At 42.0% G+C, this 22,158-nt stretch overlaps 1 protein-coding gene across 1 annotated transcript; it reads right to left on the reverse strand.

The window, feature by feature from the left end:
• Positions 1–6,149: 6,149 nt before the first annotated feature.
• LOC135552999 (polycystin-1-like protein 2) lies at positions 6,150–21,812 on the reverse strand. Its single transcript, XM_064985019.1, has 32 exons — positions 21,527–21,812; positions 20,746–20,904; positions 19,565–19,705; positions 19,063–19,470; positions 15,356–15,504; positions 15,051–15,227; positions 14,716–14,853; positions 14,443–14,586; positions 14,243–14,367; positions 13,953–14,073; positions 13,640–13,771; positions 13,206–13,431; positions 12,905–13,095; positions 12,553–12,783; positions 12,368–12,469; positions 12,095–12,273; positions 11,855–12,001; positions 11,558–11,757; positions 11,235–11,467; positions 10,825–11,047; positions 10,256–10,719; positions 10,062–10,158; positions 9,814–9,954; positions 9,538–9,723; positions 9,093–9,423; positions 8,792–8,925; positions 8,585–8,712; positions 8,306–8,466; positions 7,978–8,188; positions 7,692–7,793; positions 7,482–7,613; positions 6,150–6,372 (listed from the first exon to the last, which is right to left on the reverse strand). The coding sequence occupies exons 1-32, from the start codon at positions 21,810–21,812 to the stop codon at positions 6,202–6,204; spliced, it is 5,970 nt and encodes a 1,989-aa protein (XP_064841091.1). The 3' UTR covers positions 6,150–6,201.
• Positions 21,813–22,158: the final 346 nt, after the last annotated feature.

The following is a 22,158-nucleotide window of genomic DNA, read 5'->3' on the forward strand; positions in this document are numbered from 1 at the left end:
TTACGTTACAGCCTGATTAAATAGTTTTTTTCCCCTCATTAATCTACACGCAATACCCCATAATGACATAGGAAAAACTGTTTTTTTTACTCAGTACTTTGTTAAAGTACCTTTGGCAGCAATTACAGCCTCGAGTCTTCTTGGGTAAGACGCTACAAGCTTGGCACACCTGTATTTGGGGAGTTTCTCCCATTCTTCTCTCCAGATCCTCTCAAGCTCTGCTCAGTTTGGCCGGGCGGCCAGCTCTAGGGAAAAGTCTTGGTGGTTCCAAACGTCTTCCATTTCAGAATGAAGGAGGCCTCTGTGTTCTTGGGGACCTTCAATTCCTGCAGACATTTTTTGCTACCTGGTCTACAGACAATTCCTTCAACCTCATGGCTTTGTTTTTGCTCTGACATGCACTGTCAACTGTGGGAACTCATATAGACAGGTTTGTGCCTTTCCAAATCATGTCCAATCAATTGAATTTACCACAGGAGGACTCCAATGAAGTTGTAGAAACATCTTAAGGCTGATCAATGGAAACAGGATGCACCTGAGGTCAATTTCAAGTCTCATAGCAAAGGGTTTAAATACTTATGTAGGTATTTTTATTTTAGTATTTTTATTCATTTAATACATTTTAGAATAAGGCTGTAACGTAACAAAATGTGGAAAAAGTCAAAGGGTCTGAATACTTTCCGAAGTCACTGTATGTACAGTACATATACAGGTTTTTGGGAAAGGTGCGGGGGGATGCCACACAGGTCGCCCAGGAGCTGATTTGTGGGGGGTTAAGTGACTTGCTCAAGGGCACAGCGGCGGGCAATGGCATCTAGAATTTAATACCAGCAATTCTTCGGTCTCAGCTTAAGTTGGGTAGAAAATATTTAGTAGGCTCTCTACTAACCAAATGTGGTTAGTTTTTGAGGGGGACTGTGTCACATGGCCTGCTGCTGCTGGCTGCTCTGGGTAGGTCAAGGCCTCCCACTGGGTGCGAGCGGGTCTCCTGCTCACTGTGTACCAAGGTTAACTTTAATGTTTCTAGGGGCTACCTGGTTTTTCCTGCCAGTAGCATATTTTTGGCTCAAAGATTAAGCCATGCAAGTCTAAATATCAACACCATTCTGAAACACCATGAGGGTAGTCATGAACACACAGACAATATGATTAGGTGGAGAGAACTTGATCTGCTCCTAAGTCTGACTCTTTTCCAGATACAAATGACAATTTTGGAGGCTGAAAGAAAGAGATGGTGGGATGTTCTTACATGTTTAATAAGTATCATCACCCAGTCTCCGGCTGAAAGAAACCTAGCATTCAGGGGTTCATCAGACAAACTCTTCCAACCAGATAATGGAAACTTCCTAAAAAGGGTTGAATTACTGGCAAAATTTGACCCCGTTATGGAAAATCATCTCAGCAAAATTAAAGATGGAGAGACACATGCACATTACCTTGGGAAGCGCACACAGAATGAGCTGATACAGATTGTGAGTGACAAGATTCTGGAAGCAATAGTGACTCAAGTAAGAGACTCAAAGTACTTCTCCATTATCTTGGACTGTACACCTGACATGAGTCACCAGGAGTAAATGTCCATTAATCTGAGAAGCGTGGCTTTAAAGGGAAAGCCAGAGATCAAGAAGCACTTACTCGGCTTTGTGAATGTTGAGGTTACAACAGGCTCGAATCTGTCCACTGTGATCTTAAATAAGCTGAACGAGCTGAAGATTCCATTTGAAGATTGAAGAAGACAAGCTTATGAAAATGGGGCCATGAAGCGCAAGCACCAAGGAGTACAAGCCACACTGCTCAAAAGAAAATCCCAGAGCCGTGTTCATCCCATGTGGAGCACCTACTCTAAACCTTGTCATTGCAGATGCTGCCAAATCTTCAAAGAATGCAGTTGTTTTTTTTTGGGCATGTGCAAAAGCTCTTCACCTTCTTTTCAGTTGGCACACAAAGATGGAGTGTTTTGAAGAAACACGTGAACATAACCGTGAAGTCATGGAGTGACACAAGATGGGAGAGGAGGCTCCAAAGTGTTCATGCAATCAGGTATCAGGCTTCTGAGGTTCGGGAGGCATTACTGGAAGCCAGACAGACGATCAACGATCCTGTGGCCAAAGTGGAGGCACAAGCACTTGCAGAGGAAGTTGGGTCCTACCGTTTCTTGATTTGCTGTGTCGTATGGTGTGAGATACTGACAATGACAAACAAGGTGAACAAGCTCCTCCAATCCTCCTCAATGCAGTTGGATATCGTAGTGAATTTAATCTCAAATGCAAAGGCCTCCCTCATTACATACCGGGAAACTGGATTCTCTGAGGCCCAGACAACAGCCAAAAGCATTTGTGAAGAAATGAATGTGGAGGCTGTTCTGAAAGAGAAGAGACTGAGAAACAGCAGGAGGCATTTCAGTTATGAGGCTCCTGATGAACCAGTGACTGATGCACTGAAAAACCTTGAAGTCAACTTCTTCAACATTGTGGTCGACTCTGCTGTGACATCCATGGATGAGAGATTTGAAACAATCAACCAGGTGAAAACCAAATATGGAGTGCTGCTGACCTTCAGCACTGCCTCTCAGTTGTCCAGTGAATCTTTAAAGGCTCACTGCATGGAAGTTGAAAGCACTCCTTCAGAGATGACTGTGACATCAGTGGAATGGATCTGGGACACGAGATTCAGAATTTACCTGATCTGCTATCAGATAAGATGACTGCCTTTGAGCTGCTTTCCTTTCTCTGTGAGAACCTGGATGAATTCTATCCTAACCTTTGGACAGCCCTAAGAATTGCAGTCACCCTACCAGTAACAGTAGCATCAGCAAGAGAGGAGACTTTGAAAATGTAAGCTAATCAAAAGCCACCTGAGGTCTTCCATGTCACAGGAATGTTTGAGTGGTCTGGCCATCATGAGCATAAATCATGACGTGGGGAAACACATGTCCTATGATGGCATCATTGATGATTTTGCCTCGAGAATGTGCAGAAGAGGAATATTTTAATGGTAAGATTTTAATTCAAACATTCAAATGTTTACACACATTGTGTGACAGAAGTGCATTTGTGTAAATGACTGCTTAACTGCTTAACTAACTATGTGACATTTCTCAATTTCCTCCAGACAGTCCAGATTGACTGGTGCCCATGCTGACACTGAAATTGCCCAGGCTGTAGAGGGAACCAAAGTTAATCACACAGCTGTATAGGTTTTATTTTACTATTTTAAGACATATAGCTGCAGCCATAGCTGCAGTGTTATATTTTATTATTTTCTACATTTTATATTTTCTACAATTTCTTATTTATGTTAATGTTAATATCCACTTATCTTAAGATTCTATAGAAAATACTCTATTCAATAAATATTGTTTGTTTATACCTCATTCTGTTCTGTATAGGTCTAGTTATTCTTAGACCGATGGAGCAAACTGTTTTAAAGGAGGGAGGATTGTCGTTGGAGCACTGGGATGTCAGGTGTGACTGTGTGGCAATGGTAAATGGTTTACATGGCTCACGGGTCAGGTAGGAGGGCCCCTTAGCAGAATTTTGCTTCGGGCCCCAGGGAGGTCAGGTACAATGAAACTGCTAATAGCTCATCAGTTATGGATTCTTGATCACTCCAAAGTTACTTGGATATTTGTGACAATTCTAGAGCTAATACAGATGTAGGATCTTAATTTGAGCCAGTTTGCTTCAGCAGGAAAATAATCCTACTGCAACAGGAAATGTGAATTACTTTGTGGATTATAATTAATAGACGTTCTTGATAGACGTTGATACATTTCTCGTAAGTGAGAATCGTGTGGAAACTACAAACTTAAGAAGCCTTATCAAACCTACACTACATGTTTTGAATGTTCTGCATTGCAGGAAAGTTCTGCAACAGGGTGATCAAATTAGATCCTACATCTGTACATTCCAACGAACGTTGACTTTCGAGGATTTGTGCATTTATCAAACCCAAAACCCATGTGGGGTCCTCTCTGGCACCCAGGGCATTTTTTGTGACTCTAGATAACCTTGAGCTGATAGAGTGCCCGTCGTTGCAGTGATGTCTCATGATAATATCTGATCTATCAACTTTCCATTGGTTCTTCTGTGCACACTATGGTGACCACGGGTAATGAGGAATCAGGGTTTGACTCCGGAGAGTGAGCCTGAGCAATGGCTATCATACCCAAGGATTAAGGCAGCAGGCGTAAAATTAAAAGTACATTTTACTCAAAATGTAATGGGGAGGCGAACATTTATATTTACATGAATAATGATGCCACACCCGAGGACAAATTCAAAGCACTAATGCATGAAATGGTTTGTTAATTTTGATATAAATGTTAAATCATTGGTGGCCATGAAACATTTCGAATTGTGTAGACATTGTTTTCAATTTTAGAAAATGTTTATATATACAGTGTCTTGCGAAAGTAACAAGTGGGACACAGTTTTTGATTTGTTAAAAAAGTTTGAAATATGCAATAAAAGTCGTTCCACTTCATAATTGTGTCCCACTTGTTGTTGATTCTTCACAAAAAAATACAGTTTTATATCTTTATGTTTGAAGCCTGAAATGTGGCAAAAGGTCGCAAAGTTCAAGGGGGCCGAATACTTTCGCAAGGCACTGTATACAATTAAAAATAGAGGGGAATTTAATTTTGACATGAGGTAAGTAGAGAGAAAGTGGGCCTAAAATAGACCCACCTTTGGGAAGTATTTTTAATAATATGTTCGTTTAGATATTTGGTTTTAAATTCCTCCCATCCAAAAGAGATTATTCAGTACTTTTGTAGCCAGTAGTTCTGAAAGTAGCACGCATGAGCCAAAAGTGTTTCCTGAAAATTGCATACTACATCGCATATTTGCAGATATGTGCACCTCATCAGTGCTCTTTCTCGCTCTGCTTTGTGTGCATCTTGCTAGCTGTCACTCAAATGGAGAAAGGCTAAAGCTTGTTGGCTGAAACTCAAAATGCTTGGGGACGTGGGGGAAAATGTAGGGAAAATGGTGGCTAATTGAGGTAAGTAATAAAAAAGTATCCACGAGTTCATCTGACTCTGGGGAAAGTAGATAAAGGGCCTCATTGCCAGAATCCTGAAGTATCCCTTTAATGACCAACCATCCTGCACACCAGAACAGTAAGTTGAAATTTAATTTTTATTTACTTCTGGCTTCCCACAAACTGTTTTTGTGCAACCCAATATAATAGGGAGCAACACTAGTGTATGTAAATATACCCGCATTGCGAAAAGCACCTGTGTTGTAGCTATCTACAGTAGCTAGCCAATCTTGCAGTTTGTCCATGCAACTATGGGCCAGTCAAGCAAAGCTAGATTTCTGCTTAATCTATGCATGTTACGGCTAGCTTAGCCTATAACCAACTGTGTTCGTTTTCATTGTTTCATTGTGTGGCTTATTTATATTTTTAGCATATAGGATGGCAACTTCACCTAACTTCGACATGGCCTGTCAACCAAGCATGTATAACTCTGTCACCCAATCAGACTGGGGTTAAAATACTTCCAGATTTTTCTATTATTTTACAATACATTTTGAAATAAGTATCCAGATAAACTTTGCTTGAAATAAAAATACACTCTCATGCATTTAACCCAAGTATTTTAAAAATACTTAAAAATACAATTTAGTTGTAACCATTCAAATACTCAAATAAAGGAACTTGTTTTGGGCTGTGTATTTGAAAATACTCAAATACAGGATGTGTATTTGAAACTACTGAAATACAAAGAAAAACAGTATTTATATAACAAATACTCAAATACACATGCATTTGAACAGGTCTGCACCCAACTCTTACAAGTAAAAACAGAAACTGCACTAAACCATTTCTGTAGTAGTTCTTTATCCTAGGGAAAGTGATCGGAATGAATTGCGCAGCCCACAACAGTCATCTCAGGACTTTTATCTGATCTTAATGCAACCCATTATAATGATGAAAGAATACAGTTTGCTATGGTTCAACACCCTTTATATTGTTTATTTATTTTGGAACTAAATATATTGAAAAAACAGAACTGTTAGATAGAGGAATTATTATTTCATGTACATATGGTTAGAACATTGCTAGATTTGATTAAACAGCTACAAGCAACCATACAAGTGGTGCAAAAGTCTTGATAAAACATGTTTTAATACTCCTATTGAGCAACATAAATGAAAGCAGTTCCAATATCAATTCATACAGAGTGGCAGATCTTTACTGAGAACTAAGCATCTCTGAGGATTTAGTGGAAGGTTCTTTCTTAGTAACAGAGGCATGGTTGGCAATCACCTTGGGACTGTTACTTTCTTCTTTGTTATATTTGATCCCGAACAAGCTGCAGAACTTCATCAGCATCAGATCCACTATCTCCTCCTCCTCTGAGGGCTGTAAAAAAAAGATCAGTCAAATCTGATTGGTCTGACATTGATCCACCTACAGTAGCCAATGGCCACTGTTAAATGGTGGTGTTGATACTGTATTATTTAAGTGATAATGCCCTCGAAGCCGGTGTTTGGAGGATATATTGGCAGTCCTCCAAACACTGACTTGGGTTACCAACATATTCAAATAATGATTGACTTATTTTAATTAAAAACGTTATTTGGATTAATTTATTCATACTATTTCATCCTACCCCAGCCGGCTAGTCGTTCAGTCTTTTTGTTCTGTATTTATGGACGCGACCCAGTCATACATTCTAAATGTTCCATTGCCATACTGGCTGGCAACGTTCTTATCCCTTGCTTGCTAGCTAGCCAACAATGGGTAACTTACATTCACAACAAAATGTGCAGCCAGAATAACAGCAAAGTAACTGCATTTGCATTTGTTTAAACTGTTTTCTAGTGATATTTATTTTGATTAATCCCCATAATGAGCTAATTAGGCACGATTTCGCTTGGCATAGAAAATGTGTTCACTTGTCAGGACACTGTTGTTCAGAGGAGCTAGCCAACAACTCAGCTAATCACTTCAAACTGAAGCTGGAAAGACTGCAAACTAGCTGCACTTAGTTTTGTTTAAACTATTTTCAACTGACATTTCTTTGCATTTATCCATAAAAATGACGGCAGCTGATTCATGATTTCGACTGGATGAGAAACGCAGCCTGCCTCTCTGTCTCGTCCCGACTCCTTCATTACTATGGAACAGCTGGAGATATAATTTGAATATTGAAAAATTTTTAAAATGTTGGAGATGCAGACAGCAAGGTTTATACAAATCTCTGCTGTTGAAAATGAACTGTCAGTCTAAAAGAAATGTGAGATAATGTCTAGATGCTTTTTATAGTGGAGATCAAGTTTGTAAATTGCTTGGCTGGGCTGATGAGACAGTGGATTGTGCAGTCAGATGGAACAGAGTAAATACGTCATAGATTTAGCCAGTGGTAACTTGTGGAATCAGCTGGAATGCGGTTTTAACCAATCAGCATTCAGGATTAGACCCATCCGTTATATAAACAAGGAATATTATATGATTATGATGCACAGTACCTTGTGATGCATTTGCTCTTGAGTGAACGCCACCAGGATGACTGAGATGAACAGGTTCAGAACCACAAAGGTCATGAATATAATGCAGGAGCCAATGAGGAACGCTCCAAGCACTGGGTTGTAATCAAGAACCTGCATTGGAAGGAGATGCCAATCAAAGACCTGTCATCATGGCCAGAGCTGTAATTTAGAGAGCTTTCCTTTACTAACCTCGTCATAGTTGAAGATGCCCAGTTGCAAGCTGACCATGGTCAGAGCAGAATCCAGGAGAGTCCTATATGAGTATAGCTTCCAGCCATACATCAGATTAGACTGCAGACAATGATCACATGCTAGAGTTAAAGCGCAATGAATCATAACTCAGCTGTGAAAGATTCAGTTAAATTGAAGAGACATTTATCACAAAAGCAATTTATTTGGAATACAGATGCATTGCTACAAGAGAATGCCAAATAGTAAAGTTGGAGAATGAAAAGTTTTCCAGGAAGACCCTTACAATCATAGAATAGGCCAGGAACATAATGGTGATGACCAGTATGAAGCCTGATATGTCAGTCCAGGCACGTTGCAGTGTGGCTGTGATCATGTGTAGCTTGGGGTTGAACCTCATCAGGTGCCACAGTTTGACTGTAGCCAGTAGCACCAGGAATGCAATCAGATACCCCAGCACTGCATCTGCTGTGGCTGTCTCATGGAAACTGGCAAACCTGGATAGAGAGCGGAGAAGTTGAACATCACACAGGAGCAACGGACCAACAATAGGGATGAAAGACTAGCGAAAGAAGAACAGAAACTCATGATACACCAACCCAGTGTGAACTCACTGGTCTTTATGGTTGTGGTAGTACTCCATGTCCCGGTTCCCTAGCAGGCTCCTCTTAATGAAGACAGACAGTGCACTCCAGCTCAGGAGGATGATGGCGAGCTCCAGCAGGTTCCACTTTGTCTTGAAGTAAGCCCACTTCTGCTGCTTCATCAGCTTTCCCTGTGAGGAGAGGAGAACAGTCAGGCTGAGGAGGAATTCCAGAACAATGGCACTAGACCATTGTGTCACAGATTTTATACGCTTTACATATAAGAAAGGTATTTAAATGAAGGCTTACCTGAACATACATGTAGTAGAAGATAAAGAGGAAATAGATGACCTCAGAGGCCATGACAAAGATGTGGAGTCCACCAGTGGACTGGTATAGTCGGACACTCTGCAGCTCACTGCGAAACTGGAACGCTCCTGAGAGAATAAGACAGGTGCTGACAATCTGATACTTACTTTATGCTGTATTCATGGAGTGATATAACAACTGTCTCACCTACAGCTGTGGTCTCCAGCATGAGTGTGACAATGCAGAAGAGGTTGACATTGGCATTGTACACTGTGAACTCTACAAAGACTGCTCGGGTGAACATATCAAGCCAGGTGTTGTCAAACAGATACTGAAGGGTACTGCAGGGACAGAATACATGGAATAATTAAAATACACCCTTCGATACACAGGGCCGGACTACAGTCTTTGGGGACCGGGGCACCAACCTCCATTATATAACATTATATACATTTGCTATGGCATGATAATTGTGATCAATTTGAAGCATTGGTAATCGTGAGCTTACCTGCTAGCATTCTGTGAGTCAGGGCCCAGGTCCACCACAAACCCCCCTCCCCTGTAGAGAACCACACTGCCCCAGATGGGTTGAGCTCTGAGTCGGGCCTGGGTTTGGTACTGCCAGGGGCTGCGGAGGGTCTTGGAGGTGTTTTCACTCGCAGAGCGGTTCCAGCCTGGCCCATAGGAGCCCATGTCCTCCACTTCCCATGAGTATGGAGCATGGCAGTCAGGTACAGCCTGGCGCATGGAGCGGGCGATTCGGCAGGAATTCTTCTGCACCCTCACCTGGCGAAGACGGGCATTACCAACCAGTTTGGAGTTCCCATCTGTGATGAAACCTTTAACACACCATTTGCTTTTGTTGACACAGGATTTAATCAATACCTTTATTTAGGAAATTTTGGAGCGTCGTGTTTTTCAAAGAAATAAACATCCTCTTTAGAGAATCCTACCTGGGTACTCTCCGAAGAGGTTGCTGAGAAGAGAGGTATTTGCCCAGGTGAACACATTTCCGTGGCTCATGCTGTCTGAGATCCCTTGGCTGAAGCTCTGCCGAATGTGCTGAATCAGGAAGTAAGCGTTAGGGTCCCGCTGACCATACGCCACAAGGAGCAACATCCACATGAACCCCATGTAGGCTGCAACAGAATCATAGGGCTTAGACATGTATGTTAACCAATAGGTGCAGTGAATGACAGTGCAGTGAACGAAAAAGTGGTTCCTCTTACTGAGAATCTCTTTGATGAGGGCGAAAACCTTCTGCTCCTTGATCATGTTGTTCCTCATCCTCTCGACGTCTGTGGGTGGCGGGGGCTGGTAGAAGCTACGTGTGCTATCCCTCCTGACAGCCCAGACTACATCAGGGTCATCTGTGGACCAGATTGTGTCATCTTACACGGCTTAATGTTGTAAAAGTGTAGCTAATGTACAAGTAAACAGAATTTCCCCAAAACTGTAAATAAGGAAAACAAAGAACCTGGGTTTCTGAGTGCCCCCTCAATTTTTGGATCCCCATACTCCTCCTGATCAACTTTCTTCAGAACGAGAGCAAAGAAGGCTGCAAAACCTAGCACCTGTGTTAGGAAATCCACAAAGTTATACCCAGATTACAGATACATGCTGCAGGGCATTTTAAATGAAATGAGAAAGTTCTAATCTAATGTTTCTCACTTTCAGCGGCTGAATGATTAGGAGGCTCTGAAAGAAAGACACGACCATGGAGATGAGCCAGCTTATAGAGCGGTCCTTCCCATAGGTCAACCCATACATCATGGTGAAGTATCCTGATACTCCGCTGGTGGCTACCACCAGAATCCAGCCAATGAACACAAACCACCAGGGCAGCCCGTCTTGACAGCACTTTTTACTGCCACTGTCCCCATCACTACTCTCAGCTTGGCCCGGACTTTGAGCCAGCTCATCCCCTGCCAGGCTGGAAGACTCTAGCAGTCCCTTCATGCCCTGGACCTGCTGCACTGCCTGGCAGTAGCTGTCTGGGTTGGGGAAGCGAGAAGGTCCCAGTAGGCTCAGCTCCTTCTCTACATGGCGTAGCTGCCTGTACAGATACTGGCTGTTGGTGCTCCTTTTCTGTCTCCCATCCCCAGTCTTCTCAGGGCTCCCACACATGCTGGTCTCTGAAAGCAGAGGGATATAGGAAATATATGGGTCAGACAGAGTTGAACATTTTCAACCAATACTGATGATCATCATTGTAGGATCATTGTAGGATCTGGAGGTACCTTGCAGATTGGTTACCCCTAGTGAGAGAATGAGCGATCCCTCTTTCTTGGAGGCATCAGTGTAGAACTCCCCACTGGGTCGGTTCTGCTGCCGGATGATGTCCTCCACCAGAGAGAGCAGAGTGTTGATATCAGTCTGTGGTCCAGACTTCATCTCTAACTCCAGGCGTGGAATGGGGCTCTTCATAGCCTTGGAGAGTGACTGAGCAATCTTCTTTATGTCCTGCGAGAATACAGTACATTAACAGCCTTGCTAATGTGGAGAAAATACAGAATACAGACAGCCAGGATGAGATCAAACTTACAACTGTCTACTTACAAATTATGGCTGACATACAGTATCTAAAATTAGATTTTATGGTAGGGACTGTTGGCTTCAATTGGAATATTAATATATTGACATAGTTTACCTTGATGACTGTGTCTGGTGTGAGTTCTCTGTCCCTCTGTGGGGAGGAGGGCTGTGAGGGAGTCACTCTGCCAGTCTTCCTCTGCTTGGACACCTCTGCCTTGGTCTTTCCAGGCTTCGTCTCTCGGGGGCGGGTGTTTCTGAAGATACTCACAATGAGGAGATTAATTGGAAACATTATGATTGAACTCTGAACACCAATCATCAGCTGCTGCCAGGTGAACTCGATATGACCTACAGGAGTAGAAAGAAAAAGAAGAACGAGTTATTGTTCTGAAAACCTACCATTTCCAAATGCCACCAATACTGTGCAGGCGTCCATACCGAGGTCCATGGTCTGCTCAGAGGGGTCGGTGGGGATGCCCCAGAACATGATGCTGGTCAGCATGGTGCACAGCAGCAGAGAGAAACAGCAGGAGACTCGCTGGACACATGTGAAGGTGCTTGTTGGAGGCCGGCTGATCACAGAAAACCAGATGTGGCCATCACGGAAATCCTTTGCCGTCCTCATGAAGAACATATTGCTGCCAAATATACGGTATAGGAAGCTTGTACCATAATGGACAATTAGATTTTTATTAATATTTTACCATTCCAAGGTGCATTCAAGTTCCTTCTCACCTGAATTTCTTCAAATCCATCTCCGTGGCTACAGGGAAAACTTTATCCAGAGTGCACTCACTCATATCTATGGTCAGCCATGAGTTACACAGGAAGTGCCACTTCTGTCCTGTCTCTACATCTTGCACCATAACTTTGTTTATGTACCTGCAAGAAAACTCTTATTGTCAACTAGACCTACATCTTCACTTCAAAGTTCAACTTTGGTCATGGATTTTTCCCCTCCTCCCCCTTTCCTACCAGGCTGGGTGCCCCCCTGAGTTGTCGTGCCACAGCCTGATGCTCTGCAGCTCCCCCAGAGAGAAGGGTGTGGTCAACAGGAACATATCCACTGCACCCCTCTCAAACACAGGCTTGTCAGGGTCAGTGAGGTGGTGTGGCTCACTCTCTCCCTCTGTGCCCAGAAGAGTCACAGTAACCTGCAGCAGCAACACAGGGTCAGGGTGACTGAGTGTGGTTTTATCAGAGAACAGAATATGATGTCCTGCAGCAGTGGGAAATGTTGGTACTGACCTGAGAGGAGGTGGAAGCACCACGCCGATGCCCAGTGCTGATATTCAGCATGTAACGGTATTCAGCTAATGGGTCATTATCTTCTAACAATGTCACCTTCACCTATAAGAAGTAACACTTGAAGGTAAAACTCTGCATCAACAGCAAAGATGATAAAATGGTAGCAGTCGTTTTTCAAGTCAGACCTTGGCTGTGTCCTGGATGTCCTTCCTGCGCGCCCATATGACCACCAACACGTAAGCAACAAAGATGGAACCAATGAAGCACACCACCACAGGATTTTGGGCGAAGGTGCCAAAGAGCTCAGCCGTACGTGACACGTCTACGAGGTTGGGCATGACGAAGAAAGAGTTCCCGAAGAAGGTCAAGTGCGTACATAAGCACTGGGTGGCCAATAGCGTGGTTAAAGGACCAACCTAAGGAGATCACAGTTGGTTTATGTATTTCATTATGGCCTGGTCAAGGATTGCAGGGATGCTGCAATGTGCCTTTGTTTTATTATAAGGTGTTGTGTTGTGTAGTACTTGTTTAACTCACCCTGCAGCCATCTTCACTCCAGGTGGATAAGGTTTCATTCCAATATTTGCACTGAGCAGCAATGGAGGTGACAGTCACAGTGGCATTGACGGATTTAACCCCTGCTTCCACAATGGGCCTCACAACAAGGTAATGCACTCCAACTTTTCCTGTCAAATCTTTGGGACTCAGGACCCAGGTGTATTTCTCCTCTGTACCCAAAACACACACACACAGTTTCTAAACATGAAATGTTATCCGTTCACCATGCTTCACAATTGTTATGTCTACGTGACTCATGTACGTTCAGGAGGTACATCACCTTGCGTGTTGCTCTGGTGAGGCATCTGAGTCTTGGCTATGTATTGTTTATCGTTTGGGTAGTCTTTATACCCCAGGAACAGTTGAAAGGTTATGTCCTTCGATGGCTTTATCTTCAGCACCAGTGTTACATCAGGTGAAGGGACGTCGACCATCAGTGTGCTGTAGTTTCCCAAGTACAGTATTGTGCTGTTTGCTTGCCCTCCTTCAGGCCTTGGCAAGAAGATCTGAGCATCAAAGAAGAGATGATGTTTTTCAAAGAAGAGATAATGGGTATGTCATTTATTATATACAGCAGGATGTCATTCGCCACTGATATCTGATCCAGGATCTGCAATCTTATATCTTTAATTTAATAGGGTATTATTAAGGTAACAGTAGAGTTGTTACACTCTCAAATGACATAGAATATGAAGGGGTTTGCAGCACTCTGACCTCAATCTCCTCAGATAGGTTCTCTATGGGGATGACAGAACCATTTCCTCTTGTCAGGGAGACAGACCCCACAGTGCCGGTAATGTTGTTCTCCTCGCTCCATGAAAATGGGTTCTGCTTGAAACTTAGCATCTGTAACAAATAGGAAATAGTGAATAAAGAGAGAGGGTTTAAAAACCATACCTAATTATTCATCAACAAAACTCACAGGTACAAAAATACAAATATCTCTCTTCACAATGAAAATACCTTTCATGCATACTGACTCATGATAATACATACATACAGTAGATAGCCCCACATGCACACTTACTCGCACGTCCACTGGTTCATCTGGAGAAAGGACATCAGCACCCAGGGGAGGGAAGGAAAAGCTTGCAGAGGAGCTTATTGGGTTGCTTATAGACTGCATCTGAATAGTTTCTGTTGACACTCTGAGAGGGCATGATATGCTGTCACTCAATATTGAGGCTATATAACAGTTGCAATGTCTTGCAGACATTGCAAAGTAACAGCAATTAAAATATGTCTGATGTGGTACAATCGTTTGCTTTTTAAAACTACAGTTCCTTTTCTTATGTCCTCTGCCCACATTCTTCTTACCTGTTCACAAACACAGTGATCTGAGAGCTGTTGACAATCACAGGAGCTTCATCAACCTTCTTCCAATTCAACAGTGCACTCTGCACATTGTCCATGCCCTTGAGAAGTAAATCAGAGACTTCTCTCTGTGAAAGACAAACTGTTTAGTAAGGATGCTTCATTACTGTCATTAGACTAAGTGAAGGTACATATGTGCTCACGTTTGAGGAAACATCCAGGATATTGCTGGCTGCCTCTACAATTGGTGTAGCTGCCTGCACCATCTCCTCTTCTCCACCATGCTCACTGACGTTCATGGAGAGGAGGGAAGAGCTGAGGTTTGCCACCAGGAAGCTAGCTTCAAGCTGGAAAAAATAGACCATCTGAAATGAAGTCTTTATTCTGGGCACATTTTGACCAATAGGCCTATGTGTTTGTGTGAATTACTCCATGCTACCCTGCTTCCATGGGGGGCTAGGTCTATCCAAGTGTACCTGAGCATCGGGACTAAGCTCATCACCCCTCTTGGTGAGTCCTGCCACAGCTCTGGCCGTCAGCTGCACTTTCTGAGGAGTGCTGCTGGAGCTGTTCTCCAGTGCTTCAGTTATATTCATCAGCATCTCTTCTCGCAGCTTAAGGAGACACACCAACATTGAAGAATGATGTTTAAAGCCCTTAACCTGGACCTTTTACATGTACGCCAATTGCACAATCTCCATCTGGATTATTCAATCAGGATACCTCACAAAACTCAACGAAAACATACCACTATCTTTGTCTTAAAGTTCATATTAATTTAGTATCCCCCCCACACACACACTCCTTATACCTTCATCCTGTCATTCTTTTCCTCACTGGAGCCTTTATTCAGTATGTCCGACACAGACTTGAACATCTGTCCAAGGGTCTCTCCAGAGAGCATCCCCTGCTGCCCTAGATTAGCCACTGTGCACGCCACTGCAGATTGGAGCTCCTGCACTGGAGTACCGGACTTGGCTGGCCGCACCTTGGGGATAACAACTAAATGAGTGTTCCAATTACTAAATGGATGTGAACTATGGAGATGAAAGGCAAGACAGAGCCCATACATGAAATTATATAATTTATTATTTATTTTGTTTGGTAATAACAAACCTCAGTGTTGATTGTGGTACTTCCACGTGTCTTTGTGTTCAAGTCTGTAACAGTCACCTCTACCGACAGCATGTAGTTGCTGCTTATCTCCCCAACAGGTAGGAAGAGTAATGTTACTTTATTTACAGAACTGCAGCGCAGATGTTTACCTGAAAGATAAAGAAGAAAAACTATCTAATTACATAGATTTTTTTTTTTACGAAATCAATATGGCATTTTTATCTTAATCTGGGTCTGGTGCTAAACTTCTTTGATGGGAGAAGGTTTCCTGAAATATACAACACTGGCAAAGAGGGATACTCACCGTGGTCAGTTTTAAAACAATATTGGCAGCCGTTTGTGCAGGATGTAGGTGTTGTACAGGTGATATTGAAAGGATCCAGAACGGTGCCATTCGGAGGGTAAATACGACATGAAGGGGGACTTAAGGTGATAGTCGGAGCAGAGGTTACAGGTGGCGTAGTATCAGCAGGTGCAGGAGTCGTAACACCAGGTATCTGAATGGTGTACCTGGCATATTCAAAAGTTTCCTTATCTAAAGAACGGTGATATAAAGGGATATTTATCTTATTTCCACTTGTGAACATGTTACATTAGGTCCATACTTTCTGAGGATGAATCAATCCCAACTATGCTCCTAAAAATATCTCAAACAAAAATGGGGATGTCTAATTGATCAGTCGGGAAATGTCTAAATATGACAATTTGTTGACTTTTTTCTGTCGATATGCTAAAGAACAGTTTGATGCAAGTTCAACTTATCTGAAGGACATCCTGTTATCAACTGAGTTAACCAAACTTTTAGCCTGTACTTATAGTGTTTTTGGAATTGAATACAAGGAATAGATACTCACCATAAACTATCACATGGAGATTCTGAAGCCTATCTGAAGCTTCTTTCAGGTAGTTTTGGCTCACTTTGTACTCTTTCTGACCATCTTGTTCTTTTCTTTCCGTAAGTGGCTTTTTCCCTGCGTTGTTGTAACAGTTTTGCAGGGCACCCTAGAAAACCACAGAATTCAAAATGTTGTCCTCATGTACGCTGAACTCTGGCTATTGTATAGTCCATCACATGCAGTCCACAAATAATGTGTTTATGCATCAACTTGTTTTATTTATCTAGAATATGTCAACTCCAAATTAGACAGCACGGGTTAGTTAATAAATTGATTCATGCACTCCAACGAAACTCATTCACACATGAAAACAAGCATTTCACTACATCCACAATAACATCTTCTAAACACGTGTATGTGACAAATAAAATTTGATTTGAAACCAAGAAAACATATGATTGCATTCAGCATGCAACAATAAAGGAATCTCAAACTTACTGTTGAAGGTTTTGGGTCCTCAATTTGCCAAATTACCTTTGGGCAACTGGAGTTACAGTCCAATTTGAATTTGACATCTTTTTTTACATCCACTATATTACAATTATCCTGGCAACTGAAAGAATATGGGAACGTTTTTAGCATAAAATAGATCTTAAAAACATTGAATTCACATTTTGTAACATAGTAAATACATAGCAATGGAGTTCAACAGTTATTGTTTTCATACAAATGGAAATAGAAACAGTGTTGTACCAGAAACAGTTTACCTTTGTAATAACAAAGCAATTCATACATTATTATGTAATTATTGGGCATTTAATGCAACATTATTATTAGTGTAATTACAGCATGCTCCATAGGCATGAGAGCAACTCATGTTAAATGTGACCAATTTACTTCTGAATTTTAATTAAATCAGTCTATTAACATGCTAATGTCATAACCCTGTTGTACACTTAAGGATTACAAATATGTCTATAGTTTAAGCTAAATAATTTCTAACCCAATTCATTCCAGATATTTAGTATCATTCTGTATTGGAGCTCCTGCACTGGAGGCCAGTCCAAAAGCCTTTATGATGTCCAACATACATGTAACTGCCAAAAGAAAGGAAACACTTGATTAAATGAGGGATACAAAGTATATTGAAAGCCGGTCCTTCCACACAGGTGTTGTTCCTGAGTTAATTACGCAATTATTATTATTCCCTCATACTTAGGGTCATGTATAAAAATGTCCAGCTATTATTATTATTATTTTGGCTTCCATGGCTGGATGAAGAGATGTCGGTGAGGGCTCTCAAAGGAGCATAGGGGGTTTAAGGTGTGTGTGTGTGTGTGTGTGTGTGTGTGTGTGTGTGTGTGTGTGTGTGTGTGTGTGTGTGTGTGTGTGTGTGTGTGTGTGTGTGTGTGTGTGTGTGTGTGTGTTTGTCTCAGTCACCAGATTGCAACACAATTGCAGACTTATTGGAGATTCTGGAGTGGTGCATGAGACAGCGTTTTCCACCAGCATCAACAAAACACTAAATTATGGAATTTCTAGAGGAAGCTTAGTGTCACCTCCCTCCAACAGAGATCCAGGCACTTGTAGAATCTATGCAAGGTGCACTGAAACCGTTCTGGTGGCCCAACACCCTATTAAGACACTTTATGTTGGTGTTTCCTTTATTTTGGCAGTTACCTGTACTTCTCTGAGGATGATTATGACGATGATACTAGAATTATTAATAGGCTTCTAGGATATTTAAATAGCAATTTTTATAATATTGTCATTGCCTGTTTTTATAATGACACTGATGGAAGTTATCATGTCATGAAATAAAATAGCATGACTTTGTTTAATTATATTAACTTCACTATTTGAAGCGTTTCCCCATATTACCAAATTCTAAAGTTGGCGAAGTTTGTTGGCGTAACCGTGATGCATCGGGATGTTGACATCAAGTCGACCCATTTCCCATCGCCACTCAATTTCTTCACAGAAAAAGTGTATTCAAAAAACTCAAATGGGTTTGGAAGACAGTCTTTTTCAATCAAACGAGTCGTGTCTGCTGTTTTATCATTGCACTTCCCTTTACAGTCTTCTTCTATTGGAGTTGGAAAGGGAAAATGGTTAGAAAACATCACCATAAGGCCATGCTGTAAAAAGATGACAGACACAACACTGAGTAAACAGAGGGGGGGAAAACGATTGAGATTGTTACGGAAAATGGAAGTTATAAAACAAAGTTTACAGTCATTGTTTTTCATTTTATACTGTAATAGGGTGAGGTGAGAGGTTCTCTTCAACAGCCCTGTGGCTTCAAGGCCTTAACTGGTACTTACTGCATTCCCATTCAAATTGGCTCTGCTTTCCCTTAGATAGTCCTCCTAAGCCAGTTACCTCAAGTTTGACGCTTTCAGTGTCTTGACTGGCAGTTTCTGGAATGGCAGTGATTCTCAAGTTATTAGCTCGGCGAACTCTCATATGCTTTTCTGTCTGGGGATGAAAACAAAAATGTGAAGAAAAACTGTAGGAAAATAATTACCTTCACATTAGTGAAAAAGGTGCTACCTGTTTAAGGTTAAAGAGGAATATATAATTTTTTTGTAATTCTTAGCTTTTTGACATACTGTGTTTGCATAGCCATTCTGCCTGAGGTCTGAACTGTTGTGACAAACAACTGTTGTGTTCCCCACATCCACATCCATGTGTGAGAAGACATTCCAGGCCCTGACTTTCACTTGCAAAAATCCTGTAACAAAACAGCTGATATGAATAATATAAACAAAAGTATTATAAAGCATTTTTAAAAATGTCTCTTCATCAGTCTCTGTTTTAATCTCTGAGTAAAGTTTGTTGGATGACGGTTTGAGTAGATAGGTTAGGTACCTTGGATAGTGGTTGAGATATTGTAAACCTGCATGCTGCTGTTTTGCATGTCTCTGGTCTCAGAGATGCTGTTGTTGGCTCCAGACACCTGGAAGAGAAGCTGCACCGGGACTCCCCGGTCTAGGGAAACACTAACATAGAGGTCTGAGTCTGGACACTCCCCCTCCTCAGCCATCACTGATCCCAGCAGGCCCTCCACAGGCTCCAGCAGACACACCTGCAGCTCAGTGGACACGCCCCAGACCGAGACCCCGTTAGAGGCATGCAGGGTCAGCTGGTGGCAGCCAGAGCCCAGATGTTGCTCCACCTCTGGTCCCACTGTGATGTTGTGGGGGATGATTCCTCTGACTGCTGATGAATTGGCCACCAACATCTCACCACTGTGGAGTTTGTAGGTCACATTCGTACCTATAGATAGCAAAGTTGTTTCATTCTACTAAGATTTGTACTCTGAAATGTAAGAGCAGATACTTTTATTTCGGCTCATGTTGGTTTTACTTACCAGCTTCTACTTCTACCTGGATTTGAAGGGGGCTTCCGTACAGGGCCTTGCAGTTTGCACCATCTGTTGATTGGTTCATGCTATAGCACTTAATGACGCCAAACTCCCCGATGGGCTTCTGAATGGTGATGTTTTTCTGGACTGTGGACCAGAGACACAGCTGGGTGATGAATATGACTGAGTGTGCTAGGTGCTAGTCTCTGCTCAAGCTTTCCAATGTGTTCAAATATAAGAACTGAAATGTACCAAACTAGAACAAAGTTAATGGCCTACTTGGGTATTTTTATTTAGTTTAATTTGAAATGCATCACATTGCATTCTGCATTTGAATTGAATATATTATCATGTGTGTTGCTGTATTATTAGAATATGCCTGAGGGACAACTACAGTTGATTGGCTGATGATGCTGTGCCATTTTTCACATAGTGGTCGACTAAAGATTGGTTGTTGTGTAATCCAACTGATAAGAGGGAGAGAGATTAGAATCAAGCAGAGAAGCATGTAGTACAGGTACTGTCTGAAGGCCACAAAGCAACCACTGCTTCCTATATACTGAGGGAGAGGAAAATCACTTTACATAGTACATACTGTAACAGAGTGGGATAAGCTGTGTAGATAATAAGGGGCATATACTATAGGCCTGTTTTTGTCACTACAGAAAGTGCTACTAACAACGTAAATTATATGAAATTGTCATTATCGTTTTCCTCATTAGGCTGTCTTCCTTTTTAGAATTGAGTTGTACAAAAGCCATTACATTTATGGGAGGGGTATCAGTATACATGGTTTAGATAGAGGATCCTTATTACAATGCCTACTCTGAATGTCTGCCATTCATGCATGAAACACTAGCTCAGGGGGACAAACAGTGCAATACGTTAAATGCAAAGGTCAATATTTACTACCTTGTATTTCTATTTATTCCTATTGTTTTTACAACCAAAGCATGTGATTTCACTATATTCTGGCTATATTCAGTGGCTTTGCTTTTATTCGGCTACTGTGCGATAAAGACATCTTTTATGTTGATTATACAATAGCTCCTTCCTCAAGTGGAATTTTGTTCTCGTGCATTTCCCTCCTTTGCTGCAGCTGTGTTTGTTTTACAATATTAACAGTTCTATCCAGCTGCACTCCTCGCTCTCTGCCTCACAAACACACACACGCATCAAATACAAACCAAATTGGCAGATGAAGTGCAGCTCCTGGCTACAGTTGCTTGTTGCCTCCCACTGAAACCCTGAGCTCCGCAGTATGTGACCACAGCCAGCCCCTGGATCAGGGTCGTTCACCCAGTTAGAGTAGCTGACATCAGAGCCATCAAGCCAGGAGAGAGGACCTGAGGATTTACAGCACAAACACCAATGAAAGTATCATATCTATATACACTAAGGGTACAAAACATTAGGAACACCTGCTCTTCAAAGGAGAGGAAATAAAGTATTATTTTCCCACAATATTAGATGTCCAATCTGTTCAACTTGACATGCTTACTGTGTACTATCTAGTTAATTTAATAAATACTATGCAAAAAAATATGCAAAGAAGCAGGAAGGAAAGGAAACAGCGCTATTAGGTGATAAAGTTTGGTCCTTTGTGTGGATAATTAAAAAGACTGCTTTAATCAACGGACTGGACAGCAAAACCTATTGAATGACAGGTGCACCTCATTGGCTGCTAAAAGGATATATGTAAATGTGGCATGGTCTCCTAGCAATCGTGCGAGATTAATTCATTATAAATCTCCCAGCAAGAGGCCAGCTGATGTGGGAGTGAACAAGCCCAGCATCTTAGTCTTAGGTTGGAAGACAGCAGTGGAAATTTAATGGTTATCTGTACAATATCTGCTCAAATGAATACACTCTACTCCCACCCTTTGATATCCTTTGCACGATCAAAGGATCTAATGCATTAGTGTCATCAAATAATGCCCACTTTAGTTGCCTGGGCTGCTCTCTTACCTTCAGCAACAGCAGAGTCCAGTGTTAGGTTTGGGGAGGCAGGTGCTAAACCCAGCCACCAGTCCTGCTCTGGCTGCAGGTGCTTCTGTAGGAACTGCTGTGTATCAGTATTTAGAATGAAGGCCAGGTGTCCACCACCCCGCTCACACAAGCCCCGTCCACTGAGGAAGGAACGCGGTAGAGCCACAAACTCATAACAGGAGCCGTCAAAACCCTCTTGGTACTCTGGGCAGGATAGAGGTGCCATCTCATCCTCCGCACAAGACAGCCTTAATATGAGAGCCATCAAGAGCAATACAGAGAGATTAGTGCTGTCCATCTTCACCCCTTCACCTGTGCACTATTACAGGCAGCCTGATGACATGCTGTCTTTTAAAGGGGCCTGACATTACAGAATGACCTGTTATGGTTGACTGCACTTTCTTTGTGAAGTTCTAATGGACATAATCCTTGTGTACAAACCAACAGACCACAGGGATATAGTGAATGGTCTGCAATAAGGTCCTCAGGGAAGGACCCTTTGTCAACAGTAATAATGGGTGCCTCTGAAGGCTACCATTGATGTAACACACTGCAGCTTGCAGGTGTAGATCAACTTTATACAGGTTTGGCAGCAACAAACCAAAGACCCA

Source organism: Oncorhynchus masou, chromosome 2 (assembly GCF_036934945.1).
Source record: "Oncorhynchus masou masou isolate Uvic2021 chromosome 2, UVic_Omas_1.1, whole genome shotgun sequence".
Classification (NCBI taxonomy): domain Eukaryota; kingdom Metazoa; phylum Chordata; class Actinopteri; order Salmoniformes; family Salmonidae; genus Oncorhynchus; species Oncorhynchus masou.

Bases quoted from the DNA above. Each gene is read 5' to 3' on its own strand.
- LOC135552999 (XM_064985019.1), bottom strand. From the start codon at position 21,812: ATGGCTCTCATATTAAGGCTGTCTTGTGCGGAGGATGAGATGGCACCT. The intron at 19,471-19,564 runs GTAAGTAAAACC...TGCTATCTATAG, and splicing joins CCAGGTAGAAGTAGAAGCTG to GTACGAATGTGACCTACAAA. The intron at 9,724-9,813 runs GTAAGAGGAACC...ATTCTGTTGCAG, and splicing joins CCTCATCAAAGAGATTCTCA to CCTACATGGGGTTCATGTGG.